The 19,005-nt window shown below is 45.2% G+C and overlaps 1 protein-coding gene and 1 long non-coding RNA gene across 3 annotated transcripts in view; one reads left to right on the forward strand and one right to left on the reverse strand.

Moving 5' to 3' along the window:
• LOC105496488 (EYA transcriptional coactivator and phosphatase 2) overlaps positions 1–12,851 on the reverse strand; it is a 201,859-nt gene extending 189,008 nt beyond the window's left edge. The window contains exons 1-2 of one of the 2 annotated variants that reach the window (XM_011766964.3): positions 12,733–12,851; positions 1,714–1,759 (exon numbers count right to left, since the gene is read on the reverse strand). In XM_011766964.3, coding sequence (XP_011765266.2) covers positions 1,714–1,759; positions 12,733–12,841 — 155 coding nt within the window. In that variant the 5' untranslated portion in view covers positions 12,842–12,851. Of the gene's footprint in view, positions 1–1,713; positions 1,804–12,732 lie in introns of those variants that run through there. The other variant, XM_071079176.1, reaches the window with a different exon arrangement.
• Positions 5,187–16,123, forward strand: LOC139358438 (uncharacterized). The gene is made up of 4 exons (XR_011613277.1): positions 5,187–5,297; positions 14,915–15,012; positions 15,507–15,682; positions 15,992–16,123. It is a non-coding gene; the product is annotated as an uncharacterized lncRNA (long non-coding RNA).
• Positions 16,124–19,005: the final 2,882 nt, after the last annotated feature.

The following is a 19,005-nucleotide window of genomic DNA, read 5'->3' on the forward strand; positions in this document are numbered from 1 at the left end:
CAAGTTAAAACCCAGAGGAAGGATGGTGGAGCTTTCTAACTCTGAGGCCTTAAAAAAGTTAGGTAGATTTAACAGTCCTCGGTTGCTACTAATACTCCCCAAAACATCTTCTGGAGGGAAAGGAAGGCAAAGAAAATGCCTTCCTTATCAACAGCTGCTCCAATGTTGGAGAAGAAGGATGATTTCCAGATGCTGAGGAGCTCACCACCTGGCCTGAGGGGTACCCAGGGCATGGCATGCAGCAGCGGGCTCAGGATGGCTGCTCCCAAGGGCAGCACCCAAAGGGCTCTGGGCAAGGCCATCCCAGCACTGAGCTCCCACTGCCCCAGTGTGTGTGCCTGTGGTGGAGCATTTACGGCACCAGGTTGAGATCTCTGATTTCCTGGTTTATCTCTCCCACTAGACTAGCTCTCCAGGGACAGAGACTGCATCTCATCCATCTCCGAGTTGCCAGGGCTCATGTGGGGTTAGGTACTGAGGAGTGATATGAGAGTGGTAGAGGAGGAAGAAAGCATGCATGCACGCGTATGTTCATTCAGCACTATTTACAACAGCTAAGACGTGGAATCATCCCAAATGCCCATCAATGACAGACTGGATAAAGAAAATGTGGTACATGTACACCATATGCAGCCATTTAAGAGGAACAAGATCATGTCCTTTGCAGGGATACAGATGAAGCTGGAAACCCTTATCCTCAGCAAACTAACACAGGAACAGAAAACCAAACACTGCATGTTCTCACTTATAAGTGGGAGCTGAACAATGAAAACACATGGACACAGGGAGGGGTACAAACACACACTGTGGCCTGTTGGGGGAGGGCAGGGGACAGGGAGAGCATCACAAAGAATAGCTAATGCATGCGAGTTTAATACCTAGGTGATAGGTTGACAGGTGCAGCAAATCACCATGGCACATGTTTACCTATGTAACAAACCTGCATGTTCTGCATGTGTATACTGGAACTTAAAATAAAATAAAGAAATGATGAAAGCAGGAAGGGGAAAAAGGAGAGAGAGGTGGAGAGAAAAGGATGAGGGACAAAAGGGGAATGAAGAGAGGAAGGGAAAGAGAAAAAGGGAGAGAGAAATAAGGATAGAAAGAAGGGAGCCTGTAATCCCAGCTACTTGTGAGGCCGAGGCAGAATTGCTTGAACCCGGTAGGCAGAGGTTGCAGTGAGCCGAGATTGTGCCACTGCACTCCAGCCTGGATGACAGAGCAAGACTCTGTGTTGGGGTTAGGGGGAAGGAAAGAAGGGAGGTTGAAAAGAAGGGAAAGGAAAGGAATGAGGAAAGGAGAGAGAAAGACGGGGCGGGGGGAAAGGAAGGAAGAAATTGAGAAATTTCCTATGCATGGGAAAGGAGAGGAAGGGGAGAAAGAAAAGAATTTTTAAAAAAGAATGAAGAGAAGAAAGAAGAAAATAATAGCTAAGACTCTGAGGACACTCTGCTCCAGGCCCCATTCTAAGTGTGTTTTACCTGCTTTTGCTGTTTCGTGGGGGCAGGCAGCACGACTGTCCCCCTCTCCCAGATGGGACGGCTGAGGCCCAGGGAGGTGGAGTGACTTGCTCAAGCTCACTCAGCTAGGAAGTGCTGCGGCTGGGATTCCTATTCAGGGAATCTGGCTCCAGGGCCCTTTCTCTCAACCTCTACCTTCCAAGAGAGAAGAAAAGGAGGGTGTGTGAGCAGGAGACAAGTGAATGGCACTCACCTGGAGAAGAGCTGGGACACTCTCAGGGGGGCTGATCTGGTGATGTCTGGAGGAGAAAAAGAAAAATTGGAAGGGTTTTAGTGACTAGGGTGATGTTCTGCAGAGGTGGTGAGTTCAGACACCACTTAAGCAGGAGCAGACTTGGAGGGGTGCTGCCCGCAGCTTTCTCCACCACAGATGCTTATCTGAGGTGCCACATCTCAGCACTCTTCTTCTTGAGGAGTTCAGAACCCTTTCTAGGTGCGCTTTGTCTCTGGGCAGTTAAGGAAAAATGACATATAAAGAATCCATAGCATCTTGAAACGCCAGAGTAGGGTCCATTTCTCCATCTATGTACAGATGGAGAAACTGAGACAGAAGGAACGTGCTTGGGCCAGGTCACATGACTAGGCAGCAGCACAGCTGGGAAGTGGAACAAGCCGGTGCCATTTCCACTCCTGGATGGAAAACCGCTCCCTTCCCTCCTCAAAAGCAACCCCCAAGAACCCCAGCATGGCAGACATCGGTTGGCTTTGCTCATCCAACATCCATTTCCCTTCTTCTAATGACATCGCTTTGATGTTCCTCCCCTGCCTCCTCACTTCCAGTCCATGGGGTGCAGGTGCAGCTGGCCCCAACACTTTAGGGGAAGGAACCTCTTGGATCATCTCCTGAGCTCCACCTAGGGTGGTGGAGCAGAGAGATGGATGAGACCTGGGCTCCTGATGCAAGTACCTTACACCCAATCCCTCGGCATGCAATGTCCAATCATCGATGGGAGGCAATATGCAGGGGGTGATGAAAAGGTGACAGAGTTAAGCTGGGAGAGACATTTGCCAGAGGATAATTTCACCTAGGGACAGTGCACTGGGAAGTACTTTTGTGCTCCATCATCTTGAACAATGCAACTCAATGTCCTCACTGCAGAGTCCTGGACAAATTCTAGATAATGTGTGTACTGATGGCAACAGCGTCAACCTGCCAATGCCCACTCCCTGTTCTGTAGGGCAGCGGCCGTGTCATCATCGCACCCTAAGGCTGTGGCGCTCCGAGCCTGTCTCAGCCTCTGTGCTGGAGGCTCAGGAGACCAAAGTGCACTTCCAACTCTGCCACTTCCTAGTTATGAGACTTCAGGCAGGTTGCCTCGATCTCTGGGCCTCAGAGCTCCCCGCTCTGCAATGGGGATGAAAATACTTACCTTGCAAGGACAGGAGAGGATGAAATGAGATGATGCTGATAGGTATCATTTACCCAGGGCTTTTTACGTGCCAAGCTCTCTTCTAAATTCTTTACCTGGATTAATTATTTTAATCCTCATAACCACCCTATGAGAAAGATTCTATTCTCATCCTCCGATGAACAGCTGTAGGCACAGAGAGCTTAAGTAACTCACCCAAGGCCACACAGGAAGTATAGCGTGGATCTGTGACCTGAACCCAGGTGGTCTGGCTCTAGAGTCTCTCTTCTCAACCATGACACTACAGCTGACAATGACAGTCACTGTCATAAGAGCAACTGGCATTCACTTAGAGGTTGACTATGTGCCAGGCCCTTGTTAACTGCGTATAGACAGGTTCTCACTGAGTCTTCACAACAGTGCTCTGAGCCTGCAATGCTATTAACCCCGTTGTACAGATGAAGAAATCAGGGCTCCGAAGGTCAAGTGCCTTGTTCAAGTCACACAGCCATGGGCAAGGGAACTGGGACTTGAACCCAAAAGCTGTGTGACTCCAAGGTCAACACTCTTAATTCCCTCCCTCTGGCTGAGCGAAATTCTGTTCAAGTCCCAAACCACTGGGGTCGGGGCAGGGGTGGTGGTCTTGAAGTTCATTTAGAGACTCATAGCTGGAATTAAGAAAAGGAGAAGTGCCTATTTTATGATATACGATGGCAGCATGTATCGCCCATAGTAAGAAGGAATTGTGTAACACTTTTGTTGCAGGGACAGGTGTGAGAATGTGTTGTGTGTGCATGTGTGTGAGTTCAACAATGCAGAAATATATTTCGCATTACGTATCACATTCCAAGAAAAGGTTAGAACAGCAGCAGCCGAACGTCAAGGAAAGTCCCTGGCACACAGTAGGCGCTCACTCAATGCTGATTTCCCTACCCTGGGTTTGCTCCTAGGCGGGGTGTCCTGTACCCCATCACCCCTTCTTCCTCCTCCCGCAGGGTTCAAGAATGAACTATCTCATTCTGAAGCAGCCACAGTCTCATTCCTGGTAAAAGCCCATGACTTGAGTGCATTTAGTACTGCATAAGTTACTGAATTAAACATTTTGAATGTTTTCTTTCATAAATATATAAATATTCATAAAAATCTAAATCTATGGGAACAACATTCCTATGGGCTCGAATTAACTCGGCATTCCATAAATTGGAGGCAAGCGTCTTTTCTGCCAATCTCCATGGCATGATTTGCATGTTTGCCTCGCCCAGCTCCTTTTCAAGCTTCCACCCAGTTCCTCTGAATTGTTGAGCAACCTGCCTTCCCCAGGCAGACAGGTTCCCCTCCCCCACTACGCAGACCTGTAATACTCTCCCTTTCCCACCCCAGCAACCTCAGGAAGACTGTGAAAGCGAGAAACAGGCATTTGGAAGTGCAAAGAGATTTTCCTCTGGCAATTGTGTGATTTTTGAAAAACACAGGTTTTTTTCCTGTTGACTGCTGGTATCAATCACATTTAACCTTCTCATGCCAGGACACCCGGGGGAACTGAGAAACTGGAGAGTGAGTGCTCCATGTGGAATGATCTTCTTCTTCCCTTTCTGCTTCCTTTCTCCATGGCTAAGGTGGTGTGGACTTCATTGATCATCTTTATCATTAATACACATGACAAGGCAGGGCTCTCTAGGCTCCTTCCCTGCTTTGGGAGCCTTGGACGGGACAGTGTCAAGGATGGAGACTCTTTTCTTTGGCACAGAGGTGGGCAGGGACTGCCCAGGAGCAGAGAATGCCTTTTTTCTTCTTGTGCACTTGCTGGTGGTCCAGAGCTCTTAGTCCTCAGAGGTCACGTGGACCAGGAAGTCCACCCTGCAGGTGTTGTAGCCAAACGTCATCACAGTACCAGGAAGTAGGCTTGACCAACTGGTGGTTGTGGGCAACGCCAGCCCCGGTGTGACAGGCGGAGGAGTGGGCATCACTGTCACAGCTGCAAGCCACAACGTGGTCTTCAGTGTAGCCCAGAATTTCTTTCAATGACCCCCAGGTGCCTGCATCACCATTTTCTTGATGTTCCTGTGCTCAATAGCTTTTTCTAGATGGCAGGTCAGATCCTGGACAGACACACTGAGGGTGGGGACACAGGAGGCTGTGTCAGAAAGCTTCCCATTCAGCTCATGAATGACCTTGCCACAGCCTTGGCAGTGCCACTGAATACACTCTGAGCAGTCTCATGGCCATCGCACCACAGCTTGCCAGAGGGGCAGAGAGGGCACAGGCAGTGGTCATGAGTACCTTTATGATGCCATGGTTGTCATAGATCCTTTTGGGGGGACAAGCAGATGGCTTGCTGGAAATCTAGAGGGAGTAGGTCACCCCCATGTCGAACACAGGCCATCAGCACAAGGGACAGAGATGATGCCCCTTTGATGTCACTCTTCAGGTGAGCCCCAAGCATCTCTAGGGTGATGAAGGCAACTTCTTCAGTGGCAGCAATGCCCCCTTTGGAATGTGGTGCCTGGCAGATGGAGATGGACTTCCCACTGATCATAGCTTTCTGCTCTCAACCTTGTTGGTGCCATTGAACTTGCCATGATGGATTCATATTGGACCATATAGGCTATGAGGTCAAGGTCAATGGAGGAGTCATTGATGGCAACTTTGATCCACTTTGCTGGTAGTGAAAGCAGCTCTAATGACCTGGTGCCCAACAGAACCAAATCTGTTTTACTCTGAGCTTTGCCCCTTCTTCATCCTCCCCCAGGGCTTGAGAATGGACCCACAGGATGAAGGGGCTGTGGCTGATGCATAATGGGCTAGCTGGCTGTCAAGTAGGGAGGAGAGAGTGCCTCCTCTATTTCCTTCTGAATTTTAAACTCTAAGCCTCCTCTTCTTCCCAAGCTTCCTCGGGGTGAGGAGAGAGGGATCAGCTGAGCAGATGGCCACAGCCTCTGGGCTGAGCTCATTCATTCATTCATTCAGTGCCAGGCATGAGTTCAGAACTGGGTTACAATAGTGAGTGTAATCCCCAGTGTTGGAGGAGGGGCCTGGTGGGAGAGGACTGAATCATGGGGATGGATTTTCCTGTAGGTTCATGTTCTCATGATAGTGAGTGAGTTCTATCATGTTCTCATGATAGTGAGTTCTCACAAAATCTGGTTGTTTAAGTGTGTGGCACCTGCCACCCCCCTGTCTTCCTCCTGCTCCAGCCATGGAAGATGAGCCTGCTTCCCCTTCACCTTCCACTATGATTGTAAGTTTCCTGAGGCCGGAACTGTAAGCCAGTTAAAAGTCTTTTCTTTATAAATCACCCAGTTTCAGGTATTTCTTTATGGCAGTGCGAGAATGGACTAATACTGTGAGCCAAGGCAGTCAGGGTCCCTGTCTTTATGGAGCTGAAGCCTCCTGTCTAGTGAGTGAGATGGATGACAAACAAATAATCACACAAATGAGTACTTAACTGCAATTATAACACGGTGCAAAGGAAGCAATGGACATTTGAGACCAGCGCACCTGGAACCAGGATTCACCTGGGGATCTTATTAAAACACAGGCTCTGATTGTTGGTCAAGGAAGCCTCCAGGTGATGCTGATGCTGCAGGTTCACAGACCACATTTTGAGGAGAGTTTAGACCACTGGCTAATACAAAATTACACATCACTAAGCATTATCACAATTTGGGGTTCATTAAAAGAAATCTCCATTTCAGAAGACACAAACTCAAGTGCGTATTGGGGCCACGAAGACAATATAAATGTGCAAAGCAAAAGATCCAGTTTTAAGAGAGGAAATTAAAGCTTCAGTCTGTGTGTACTGAGTGCACACTATGTGCAATTGTGTATGTGAGTGACTGTGTGGAGCAACTTACCCGAGGACACACATTCATTCATGCAGTCAACAAATGTTTATCATGCACCTACTATGGGCCAAATCTACAACCCATTCTCATAATTTGTTGATGTTCTTTCCAAAGAAAACACATAGGCTTAAGGGGTCAGATCCAAATTTAAATCCTGGCTGTGCTGCAATACGGCCATGAGACCTTGTGCCCTTCACCTCTTCCCTCTGAGTCTCAGTTTTCTCATCTGCAAATTGGGGCAGTATCTTGCACATATGCAGATGGGACAGGTACCTGGCAAATGGTTAAGTGCTGAGCACAGAGGAGCTATTATTAGCTTCAGCTCTCCTGGGGGCCCTTGGTTAAGCCACTTAAATCCATGAGCCCAATTTGAATGTTCACACTTTTTTCACCTCTCACTGGGAGGATTAAGAAGCTAATGATTCTGAAAGCAGCAACCGCTGTTATGTTGCCTAATTGGACCCCAGGGGCCGGCGTCTAAGGGATCCCCCAGAGAGATGTGACAATCTGTGGTGCCAGCGAGATGTCCTGAGGCGGGTCTCTGCTATGAAGGTATACGTCTGTAAACTGTATCAGTTCATCTTCCTCGTGTGGGTGATTTAAATCACTCCCATACTAGGACAGGGACAGCTGGAAAGACACCACGCTAGGCGTCCAGAAGTGTGTGCCCCAATTCTGACTCTCACTGAGAGGCTCTGTGACCATGAGCAAGCCCTTTGTCTCTTGTGGGAGGTGCCACTGAGGACAGAAAGGAATGAGGCGGCAAGTCCTAGAGTGCGATGGTTTTCGGGAGTCTATAAATACTCCCTCTTTGACTGAAAACATTGCAAATTAATTTTATGCACATTAGAATCACAACAAGACCATCAAAGTCATAACTCTTCATTTCTGGAACTGGTTTAAGTCACCCTTTTAAAATGAATTTATTTCAAAGGAGTTGTTCTAAAGCAACAACAGGCTGGGCACTGTGGCTCACGCCTGTAATCCCAGCACTTTGGGAGGCCGAGGCGGGTGGATCACCTGAGGTCAGGAGACCAGCCTGGTCAACATGGTGAAACCCCGCCTCTACTAAAAATACAAAAATTAGCAGGGTGTGGTGGTGCGCACTTGTAATCCCAGCTACTCGGGAGGCTGAGGCAGGAGAATTGCTTGAACCTGGGAGGCAGAGGTTGCAGTGAGCCGAGATCGCGCCACTGCACTCAAGCCTGGGAGGCAAGAGTAAAACTCAGTCTCAAAAAAAAAAAAAAAAAAAAAAAGAACAAATTAGTACCAAGTGGCCATAGAGGTGGTCTGAATACACGACAGAAAGTGGTTCGAGACTGTGACATTTGTGAGCTACTGCCATCAATGGAAGTTCTTTACCTGTGGAGGCTACGATGGGATTAATGCACCCTTTGCCCCCACAAAACGGGATTTCTGTTCCGCACAGGTAGAGGTTGTTCTGGGTGTGAACGACTACAAAAGCCTTAAAGGTGAGAAGCATGAAGCTGACATGTGGTTCCCCAGGCCAGTACCTGGGCGAAGGTCTGGGCAGCTCAGCCTGGCTTGGATGAAATGAATCAAAACCCATCAGCTCCAGGTTGGAACCGGTGAGACTGAAACTGAAAATGAGGTCTTGTCACGCCCAGGGCAGAGGAGGTGCAGGAAGTGAGAGCAGCTCCTTGGAAACACTTAATGAGATTAGAGCATCAGTTTCTGAAAAATGCATTTGCATTTTAAAAGAAAAATTTTCCTCTATTCAGGGTAACTCCCCACCACCCCTTCCCAGAGACAGGATACAATTCAAATCCATTTTTCCCGTGAATCGTAAAGAATAATAGGTAATATTTCTCAAGTGGTTCCTACAAACAAACCAGGGTTACTGTGCCAAGGACTGTATGAGCATGATCTCTCTATTCTCCACAACAACCCAGTAAGGAAATTATTATCAGTACGATGCAAATGTAGAAAATGAGGCAGGGGGAAGTGAAGGAAACTTTACTAAGGATTCAGAGCCAATATGCCTCTAAAGTTATCTGGGCTTCCTCAGCACCACTCTGTCTTCATCCACCCACCCCTTCACTCACCCAGAAATAATTTTTAAGGATCTACCATGAGCCAGGCACTAAGTTGCATGCTAAACAGGAATAGAAATTTACATATGTATATATGTTTGTATTAATATATGTAAAGTTTTTTGAGCACACTGCTGCCTCAGGGCCTTTGCACTTGCTGTCTTCTCTGTGCATAAGGCTCTTGTTCTGTGTAGCCATCTGGCACCCTCCCTTACCTCCTACAGGTCTTAACTCAAGTGTTATCTTCTCAGGGAGCTCTTTTCTAGCCACCCTAACAAAAACTGCAACCCTCCACCCTTGCATTCCTCATCCTCCTCCCCTGCTTTTTTTCCTTCACAGCACCCATCACCATGCAACGTGCTATATACTTCTTTATCGTCATTGTCAGCTTTTCGCTTTGTCAGCACCCTAGTGTGGGCTCCATGAGGATAGGGTTTTCCATGCTATCTCCCCAGTACTTAAAACCGTGCCAGGCACATGGCTGATTAAACATTTGTTCAATAAATGAACGAACAAATGAAGGAAGGAAGGGGTAGTTCCTTTCATTAGGAAAGACCTCTCTGATGAGAACTGAGGGAGGGCTGGTCCTGCAGAGCCTGGGTGAAGACTGGTCCAGACAGAGGAAACAGCAGGTGCAAAGGTCCAGGGCACAGAATCATGCTTCTCAGTTAACGCAAAGGAAAAGGGGCCAGGGGCTGGGCCCAAGGAGCAAAGGCGATAGGGAGGGAGATGAGTTTGGGAGGCTTCCAGGGATAGACAAGTAGGGCCTGGTGGCCAAGGATAAGGAATTCAGATCTTATTCTATACTTTTTAAGTTAAAACTTAGTGTGCTTAAAAAGCATAGAATAAGTTTTAACTTAATATAAACCACTCCCTGTTTTAACTTATTTCATCCTCACATTGAGTCTGTGAGGTCGGTGGAATAATTACTCTCATTAAACAGATGGGGCAAATGGGTCTCAAGGAGGTTAGGCCACTAGCCAGGGTCCCACGGCCGGTAAGAAGCAGAGGTGAGAATGCAACGGAAGCCACTGGGGAGCTTCTTGGCTCCCTCCAGAATCCCCCTGAGTGCGGGTCCTGTGACTCATGACTCTCTGGGGTCCTCCTTTGAGTAGGATCTTTGAAGCCACCTAGTAAAGACTCTGTAATAGAAGGAATGGCCCAGGACGAGGGAGAACAGGAGGCCAGGCAGCGGGAGAGGCATCATCCGGCACTTGGGGGTCACGCTCCAGGGTGGAATGTTCCCTGCAGAGTCTCTGGAGCTCACCACCTGCCCCATGAGAAAGAAAGTGTGTGTGTGTAACCTCACCTCCCTGGCGCTACCTGCTCTGAATTTGGGAGCAATCTCTCTCTGCCCCATCGCTTCCACCCTCAAAGCCTTCACCATGGCAGCCAGCTTGTTCCAGGGCAGTAGAAAGGACACTGACAGCTCCAGGTCACAAAAAGGAGTGTGTCTGTGGATTTCACCACTGTGCGAGAATTGAAGATCTAGGGTCTGGAGACTCTTACGGCTTGGCAGAAAGTGAGTTAGAAATGGTTTACAAGCGAGAACTCTGGAACCAGAGTGCCTGGGTTTGATTCTGGTATGACTTTAACCTGGTTACATAACTCCTCCATGCCCCAACTTCCATGTCTGTAAAATGGGCTCATAGCCTAGTAGTTGTATAATAATTAAATGAGAAACAGTACAGAGTACTGATCAGGAGAATAAACTCTGAAGTCAGACTATGTAGGTTCAAATCTGGGCTATCTGTGCCATCTCAATCAAGCTGCTTGACCTCTCTGCATTTTGGTTTCCTCATCTGTAAAATGGGGATAATAACAGTGCCCACTTTTTAGAGTTGTGAAGATTAAATGAGTTAAATAGAGTAATGCCGGGCACATGACAAGTGCCGAGTGTTTGCTCTGACGGTGATAGAGAGGGAGGGGGAGAATGAATCTAGAGTTATGTTGCTTTGAACAGTGCCTGGCAGAAAGTAGGTGCTCATAAAAATGAAGGACAAAAGGGAGAGGCACGGATTCACCTACAGGACAGCTGCCTCTCAGCTCCTACTAGTGGCAGCCAGCAGGGAATGTGGAGGCCTAGAGTTGCTGAAGCCTTCAGACCTTTTTTTTTTTTTTTTTTTTTTTTGGAGACGGAGTCTCACTCTGTTGCCCAGGCTGGAGTGCAATGGTGCGATCTCAGCTCACTGCAACCTCCGCCTCTCAGGTTCAAGCAATTCTCCTGCCTCAGCTTCCCAAGTAGCTGCCACCATGCCCGGCTACTTTTTGTATTTTTAGTAGAGACAAGGTTTCACCATGTTGGTCAGGCTGGTGTCAAACTCCTGACCTCGTGATCTGCCTGCCTCAGCCTCCCAAAGTGCTGGGATTACAGGTGTGAGCCACTGCTCCTAGCCAGCCTTCAGCCTTTTAAGAGAAACTAGAACTCCAGATTTGTATGTGAGTGCTCCCAATTTTTACAAATTCACTTTTACTTAAAACATAGTGTAAACCAAACAAAGACAAACTCCAGGGCCAGATGTGGCTACGGGCTGCCCTGTGTGCAACCATGGTTTTGAATTTACCGTGGTTATTTGGTTCAGAGGAGAACGACGATGGAATGGTACATTTAACCATGCACCATGCCCCCAAGGTGTACCAGACACTTTACATCCCATCACCTCACTTCCTCCTTGTAATCGGCACCCTATGAAGTATGCCATTATGCCCCCATTTGACAGGTGAGAAAACTGAGGCTCAGAAAAGTTAAACGGTTTGCCTGAGATCATTTGGCTGAGAAGCAGTGGGGCTGGGATTCCCCACTCAGCAGCCTATGCCCTTTCCTGTTACTACCGGCTCTCAAATGAAGACAGTTGACTTGTGTCTCTACTTAAGTGGACTTGTGTCTCTATTTGGAAAGAAAATGATGACTGTCTTTGAACAGGGCTCAGTACATTTTCTTAAACTCTCAAAGGCCCCAGGGCGGTTTACAAGAATGGTCCAAAGTGCCAGGAAGAATGAGGGTGTGCTCTTCACCATCCAGTTTTGGCATGAGAGCCCAAGCCACTTGGTGGTACTTTCATCAGTGCAGTTCCAGCTCTGTAACCAGCATGTAAGGAGAAATGTCATTGTCTTGCTGACAGCAATAATTACTCATGGGAGCTTGGGTTGGCTTCAAAGCCAATTCCTTGTGATGTTATATTCCACTAGACACAAGTCACTTTGGTTTTCCAAGACAGTTACACAGCATTTGTGCCCCATGAGTTGGTGTCAAACAGATAGTGAAGGAAAAACAACGAGGGGGTCTCAGGACACCAGCAGCAAATCCCAAAGCCAGCCAAAGAAAGGGTTAAGCCCAATGGTTAAACATAATAGCTTAATGCCTTTTGCTAACTCCAAGCTCTACCAGGAAGGCTGACAGATCCGAAACAGAACAAACAATAGCTGGAATTGTTCTAGTGAAAACTAGTTCGACTGCATCATTTGCCAATACTTTTTTAAACAACTTTGATTCTTCTCTGCTTCCTTGACTCCAACCCGACCTGAAAGCAAGAGGCAGACGAGTTCTTGTCCTAATGTCAAACCCCTGTAAGCAAGACGCCTGCTTGGACAAGGGGATGGCAGAACAGAGTAGAGGACAGAGCTCAAAGCCGGAAGCAGACACTGCAAAACACATCCAAGGGCTGGGCCTGGGACTCACCCCAAAGTGACTATCATCTGTGGTGGTGTCAGCATTTCTTGGAATTGGAGACCAAGAAAGGAAGTTCAAGATACAAACGAGCATATTTTTATCTCTAACGATGAGACAGAATTGTCAGAGAGGCATGCCAAAGTTTTGGTTCAGAGGCAAGCATTTAAATGGCAGGGGGAGAAACTGTCCTAAGGACAGTACTTTGGAAAGGATGCGTGTCTGTCGCTTACGATATTCTCAGGGTGACCTAGGACCACCACACCTGTTGACCCAAACTCACAGCAGGAAGCCTACCTTCTCTGTCACTCAGAGTCCACACAGTGACGCCAGCACGGTGAAACTTCAGTTTCTCCAGACAAGCGCTGTTTACAGTGAGGCTGGCTGAGATCACTAGTTCTAGCATTTCCTTGTACCTGAAAGAAAACAAAGGGAAATATAATTTATTCATTAATTATGCATGCTTGCTAATGATTCCTATTTCTTTCCCTAAGAGTATAAATATTAAAGCTGATTACCTAAACCCAGCCTTCTTATAAATTCCACATGATAAAAATTCACTGAAGTTTTCATCAAAGGGAAATGAGAAATTAAAATGAAGTTCTTGCTCCCCGCTGGAGAATACACCCAGTTGATTAAAACATTCCCCTCCTTCTTGCTGTATTTTGCCATTAGAAAAATTATATTTTGGTCTCTTTTCAATGTCATATAAATGAGCCAGAGCAAACCAGGGCAACTTCCCAGCCGAGGAAGAGACAGATAGGCAGAGAGGAAGCATTTGGATTTAGATTTCCAAAAGCCAGAGGCTTAGGGAGAACATGGAGCTGACTGTGGTTAAGAGAGTGGGTGGGGTGGCCCACGCCTGTAATCCCAGCACTTTGGGAGGCTGAAGCGGGTGGATCACAAGGTCAAGAGATCGAGGCCATCCTGGACAACATGGTGAAACGCCATCTCTACTAAAGGAAATAGAAAAATTAGCCGGGCATGGTGGCGTATGCCTGTAGTCCCAGCTACTCGGGAGGCTGAGGCAGGAGAATCGCTCGAATCCAGGGGGCAGAGATTGCAGTGAGTCAAGATCGCGCCACTGCACTCCAGCCTGGCGACAGAATGAGACTCCATTTCAAAACAAACAAACATGGTACTACTCGCACGGACAGAGAAAAGCTCAAAAGGCATCAGCATCATTAACAGCTCTCTCGGTGGCAATACTCCACAGTTCATCACTGTGGTCCTGACCAAGAGAGAACATACTGGCTCCTGAATTACCCATGATTTTTATAATATGCTAGGGGGGGTGGGCAGGGGGAGAGCAGGGATGAAGTCTCCTTTGGTCTTTCTCATTTTTTAATTGAAAATATTTCCAATTCTTGCACCATGTTGGTAGTCGCTCCTTCTAAATTCTGGCCGGGCGCAGTGGCTCATGCCTTCAATTCCAACACTTTGGGAGGCCGAGGTGGCAGATCACTTGAGCCCAGGAGTTTGAGACCAACCTAGGCAACATGGCGAAACCCCATCTCTACGAAAATACAAAAAAGTTAACTGGGCATCGTGGCACATGCCTGTGGTCCCAGCTACTCAAGAGGCTGAGGTAGGAGGATCACCTGAGCCAGGGGAGATGGAGGGTGCAGTGAGCTGTAATCGTGCCACTGCATTCCAGCCTCGGTGACAGAGTGAGACCCTGTCTCAAAATAAATATTAATAAATAAACTCCCACCCACTGGGTTTAGAAAATGAGGTTTCTGGTTAATGCACACACTACTATACATGGTGTAGCAATTTTCCAAGGTCTAAACTACAACCAGTAACATTTAACCCACAGTTGTCTTTAGAGAAAGGCTAAATTTATTGTGAGCACATCATTATCACAAGGTCATCCTTGGCAAGATCAGTTATTATTCGGTTAATGAAACACAATGTAGCGATCGGTGGTGTGTTGCTTATAAACTCAGATCCTGTTGTAAAAAGGTTGCAAATTCAAATCCCAGTGGGCTACCCACTACTTTGAGCAAGGTACCAAACTGCTCTCAGTCAAAAGTTTTCTCATCTGGAAAACGGTCATGGTGAAGATTTAAAAAGGTGATTCATGTAAAAAAAAAAAAAAAAGCACTATTTTAATAGCAACTTAAATGCTTATTCAAAATAAAGTTAAAAAATACAGCCACCCCTCAGTATCCCAGGAGCCATTCCCGCCCCCTGCCATGGACACCAAAATTGGCAGGTGCTCAAGTCCCTTATAAAAAATGGTAGAGTATTTGCACATAACCCACATACATCCTCCCACATACTCTAAATAATCTCTAGGTTACTTATAATGTCCAATGCAATGTAAACACTATGTAAACAGTTGTTATATGCACTGTTTTAAAATATATATTATTTTTATTCTTATATTTTTTTGCCCCAAATATATATATATATATATAAAATATTTAAAAAAAAATATATATATATATACATAAAATCTTGTTCTGTCTTCCAGGCTGGAGTATAGTGGTACAATCTGGGCTCACTGCAACCTCTGCCTCCCAGGTTCAAGTGATTCTCCTACCTCAGCCTCCCGAGTAGCTGGGATTACAGGTACACACCACCACACCCAGCTAATTTTTTTATTTTTAGCAGAGACGGGGTTTTGCCATGTTGGCCAAACTGGTCTTGAACTCCTGGCCTCAGGGGCGTGAGCCACCGTGCTCACCCCACCCCCTGAATATTTTTCATTTGTAGTTAACTGAATCCTTGGATTGGAACCAACTGTACTGTTAATGGACACAGATTCATTCCACAAAAAGAAAATTACACTCAGGAATGATCAACACTGTTTTCAAGAGAAAGGCTAACTCTGGGGGTAGGAGGGGATATAATTTTGGAAGTAACACCTGGGGGGCTTCGACTGTGTAGTGTTTTAATTCAGGGGCTGACACTACCTATGGCCCGTAAGCCAAATCCAGCCCACAACTGTTTTTGTGTGACCCGTGAGTCAGGAACGGCTTTCACATTTTTAAACGGTTGCAAAATAATCAAAAGGAGGATACTATTTCATAATATGTGAAAATGATGCGAACTTCACGTTTCAGTGTCCATAGGTAAAGTTTTATTGGAACACTGCCCTGCTCACTGGTTTACTATCCTGTCTGTGGTTACTTTCACACCACAGTGTTAAGTGGAGTAGTTTCAACAGAGACCATGTGTGGCCTGCAGAGCCGAAGGTATTTAGTATCTGGCAGCAAAACTTTGCCAACCCCTCTATCAGGTAAGCAGGATGCCGGGTACCCTATTTTTGTATGTTTTATCCATCTTTGTATGCCTGGAACACTTAATTTTTAAATAAGAAAGCCCTTATCTCAGGGCTTGCACATAGGAAATACTTTCTGTATAAGGACGTTTTGATCTGATGAGAGAATCCCACCCTGATATGGTTTGGGCTTTGTCCCCTTCAACTCTCATGTTAAAACGTGATGTGATCCCCAGTGTTGTGGCAGGAATTTGGGTCATAGGGGTGGATCCCTCATGAATGGCTTGGTGCCCTCTCCATGGTATGAGTGAGCTCTTGTTCTATTAGTTCACAGGAGAACTAGTTGTTTAAAAGAGCCGGGCATCTCTCTTGCTCCTTCTGTCACTGTGCGATGTGCCTGCTGGCCCTCCACCATCCACTGTGAGTAACAGCTTCCCAAGGCCTCACCAGAAGCTGAGCAGATGCTGATGCCATGCTAGTACCACCTGCAGAACCGTGAGCCAAATAAACTGCTTTTTTAAAAATAAATTACTCAGTATCGGGTATTCCTTTATAGCAATGCAAAACGGGCTAACACACATACGAATCAGCTCTAGTGTTTACATGTTTATATTCTCTCTCTCTCTACTATACATATATGTGTGTATATATATGTGTGTATATATATATACACACACATATATACACATATATATGTGTATATGTGTGTATATATATGTACACACACACAGACACATACATACAATGTTTATATCAATGTTGAGTCCTAAAATGTCCCCACATATACATGCATCCTGGTACCTGTTTTTTTGTTTCTCAAACGCCACAGGCACTCCAGGATAGAGGCCTAGCTGTCTTGCTCCCCCTGATACATCAAAGCGTATCGTATGGTGCTTAGCAAATGGCAGACATTGTAGCTGTTATCTGGCTACAGGTGCCAGAAATTTGCATCTTGTCTAAACTAATTCCCTTCATTCTTTTGGGTGTGTGCAAATAATTTATCCATCTTTGTATGCCTGGAACACTTAATTTTTAAATAAGAAAGCCCTTATCTCAGGGCTTGCACATAGGAAATACTTTCTGTATAAGGACGTTTTGATCTGATGAGAGAATCCCACCCTGATATGGTTTGGGCTTTGTCCCCTTCAACTCTCATATTGAAGGTTAAAAAAAATAAACAATGAGGTTAAAAAATATCACTAGTCTCCAGATATCCACATGCTATGAGAGTATTAGAAGTAGCAAATTGTTAGCCAACTGACCAAATCTGGTTAAAAACAAAGTGAATTGTTTCCCCCACTCCCTGGGGTTTAAAAATATTTGAGGTAGTTGCCAATATTTAAAAATGAGACAATTTCACATAAAAATCTAGATTTTCAGCTTTTGTTGAAACTACAAGAGTATTGCCTTATTCTTGCGTGGCAGCAGCCAACTGGCACTGAACAGTGGCTGCCCAATTAAGTCAAGGTACATGGACTCCATTTTGTCACAGTCCCCACCACTCCCTGCTCTCTTACATTTGACCCTCTTTTTCCATTTGTATTTCCTCCTGTTCCCTACAGGCATTTGCATTTGAGAGCTATGTCATATGTATTATCAGAAAAGCCTGCTAAGGAAAGAGACAGCAGTGTGACACTTCTGGCCTCAGTCATGTACTTTACTGGGTGTTGCTGTCATCCTTAAGAGCTCTTACACATCCAAAAGAGCATTTGTTGATTTTAAGCAGAGCAGGAATGTGTTTGTGAGTCTGAACTCTGGGACAGAGTATTGTTACTAAGGCTTCTGGTGTATTCAACTTAGGTCCTTGCCTAAGGTTCTTGAAGGCCAAGCCAATGGGGAAATCATCTTTATTTCCTCCACAGCACTTGACACAGAATCTTGTTCATTCCATCATCCAATTACCAACTGTTGGAGGAAGGGAGAAAAGAAGGGGAAGAGGGAAAGAGGGACAGGGAGGGAGGAAATCTTATTTGAGCCATCACCTTCTTCCAACAAGATTTTTAAAAGTTATTCTTATTTTCCACCACACCCTAGACAATGACTCTGACATATTAAATATGTAAATGTTTCCTTATAAGTGATGCCATGTTATTTTATGTGTGGCATGTGTTTTAATTTAATGAATAATGTGCACAATATCTCATTCTGTTTAGAAGGCTTTTTATTTTCAGTCTGCAGATTTAAAAATGTGCATATTACTGGATGCATATCTAGCTTATAGTTATAATTCTATATTGTACACCCACTCTATTGAATTTAAGCAATGCCCTGGTGGTGAACAGCTAGGTAGCCTTTATCTCTCAGCCACCTTATAAACAATGCTGCAATGAACATCTCCATTCATCTTCATTTTTTAAAATGCAGTATCTCTCCCTACATACACTATATACACACACATTCCTAAAATGTATTTATATCCAAGGTGGAGGATTTCTGTGTTATGGAGCATATGTGAACTGAACTTGAACAAGTACTAGCAGACTGTTCTTCATAATTCCTGTGCCATTCTAGATTCCATCAGAAGTACATAAGCATTCCAGTTTCACAAATTCCAGCTAACACTTGGCACTGCCCCACTTTCTACTTTTTGCCAAACTGATGCGTGGAAAGCAATATCTAATAGTTGTTTTGATTTTCATTTCTAGGATTACTAGTGAGTTTGAGCATATATTCACATAATTGTAGGCCATATGAATGTTTGGAAATTGCCTGTTCAGATCTTTTATGCTTGCCCATTTTTCTACTGGGTTATCTTTTTTTTTTTTTTTTTCTTATTGATTTGCTGGAGTGCATTACAGAGTCTAGGTATTCATTGTGTTTTTTGAACGCTGTAAATTTCTTCTTAGTCTTCCATTTGTCTGTTTTCTTTATTTCTATTGTCTTTTGTAGAACAAAATATCCTTACATATTTACCAAATAATTTCTTTTTGTAGGTATAAAAATCCTTTCTCTATTCTTGGGATTTCAAAATTTGTCTACATGTTAAACTATTCACTTAGAATTTTAGCTTTCATATTTAAGTATTTAATTCATTTACAGTCTGCCTTTTTATGTGGTTTAAAGTTTAATTTTTCTCCATATTGAAGAAAACAAAAATAAGCCACTTTTCCTAATATGTATTGAACTGTCCAGCTGAGTGCACCTCCCAGCTATGATGGGACAGCTTGTATTTTTAGCCAATCTCACTATCATGATCAAAAATAAAAGCTATAAAATATTGTCTTAAGGGATTGGAAGTCAACCAAGGCAAGTCCTGAGGGACCAAGATCCCAGAAAGATGAAAAACAGACTAAGTTTGACCTCTATCAAGTTTCCCCTCAAGACATTTGCCAATTTACAAT

This window comes from Macaca nemestrina, chromosome 15, assembly GCF_043159975.1.
Source record: "Macaca nemestrina isolate mMacNem1 chromosome 15, mMacNem.hap1, whole genome shotgun sequence".
Classification (NCBI taxonomy): domain Eukaryota; kingdom Metazoa; phylum Chordata; class Mammalia; order Primates; family Cercopithecidae; genus Macaca; species Macaca nemestrina.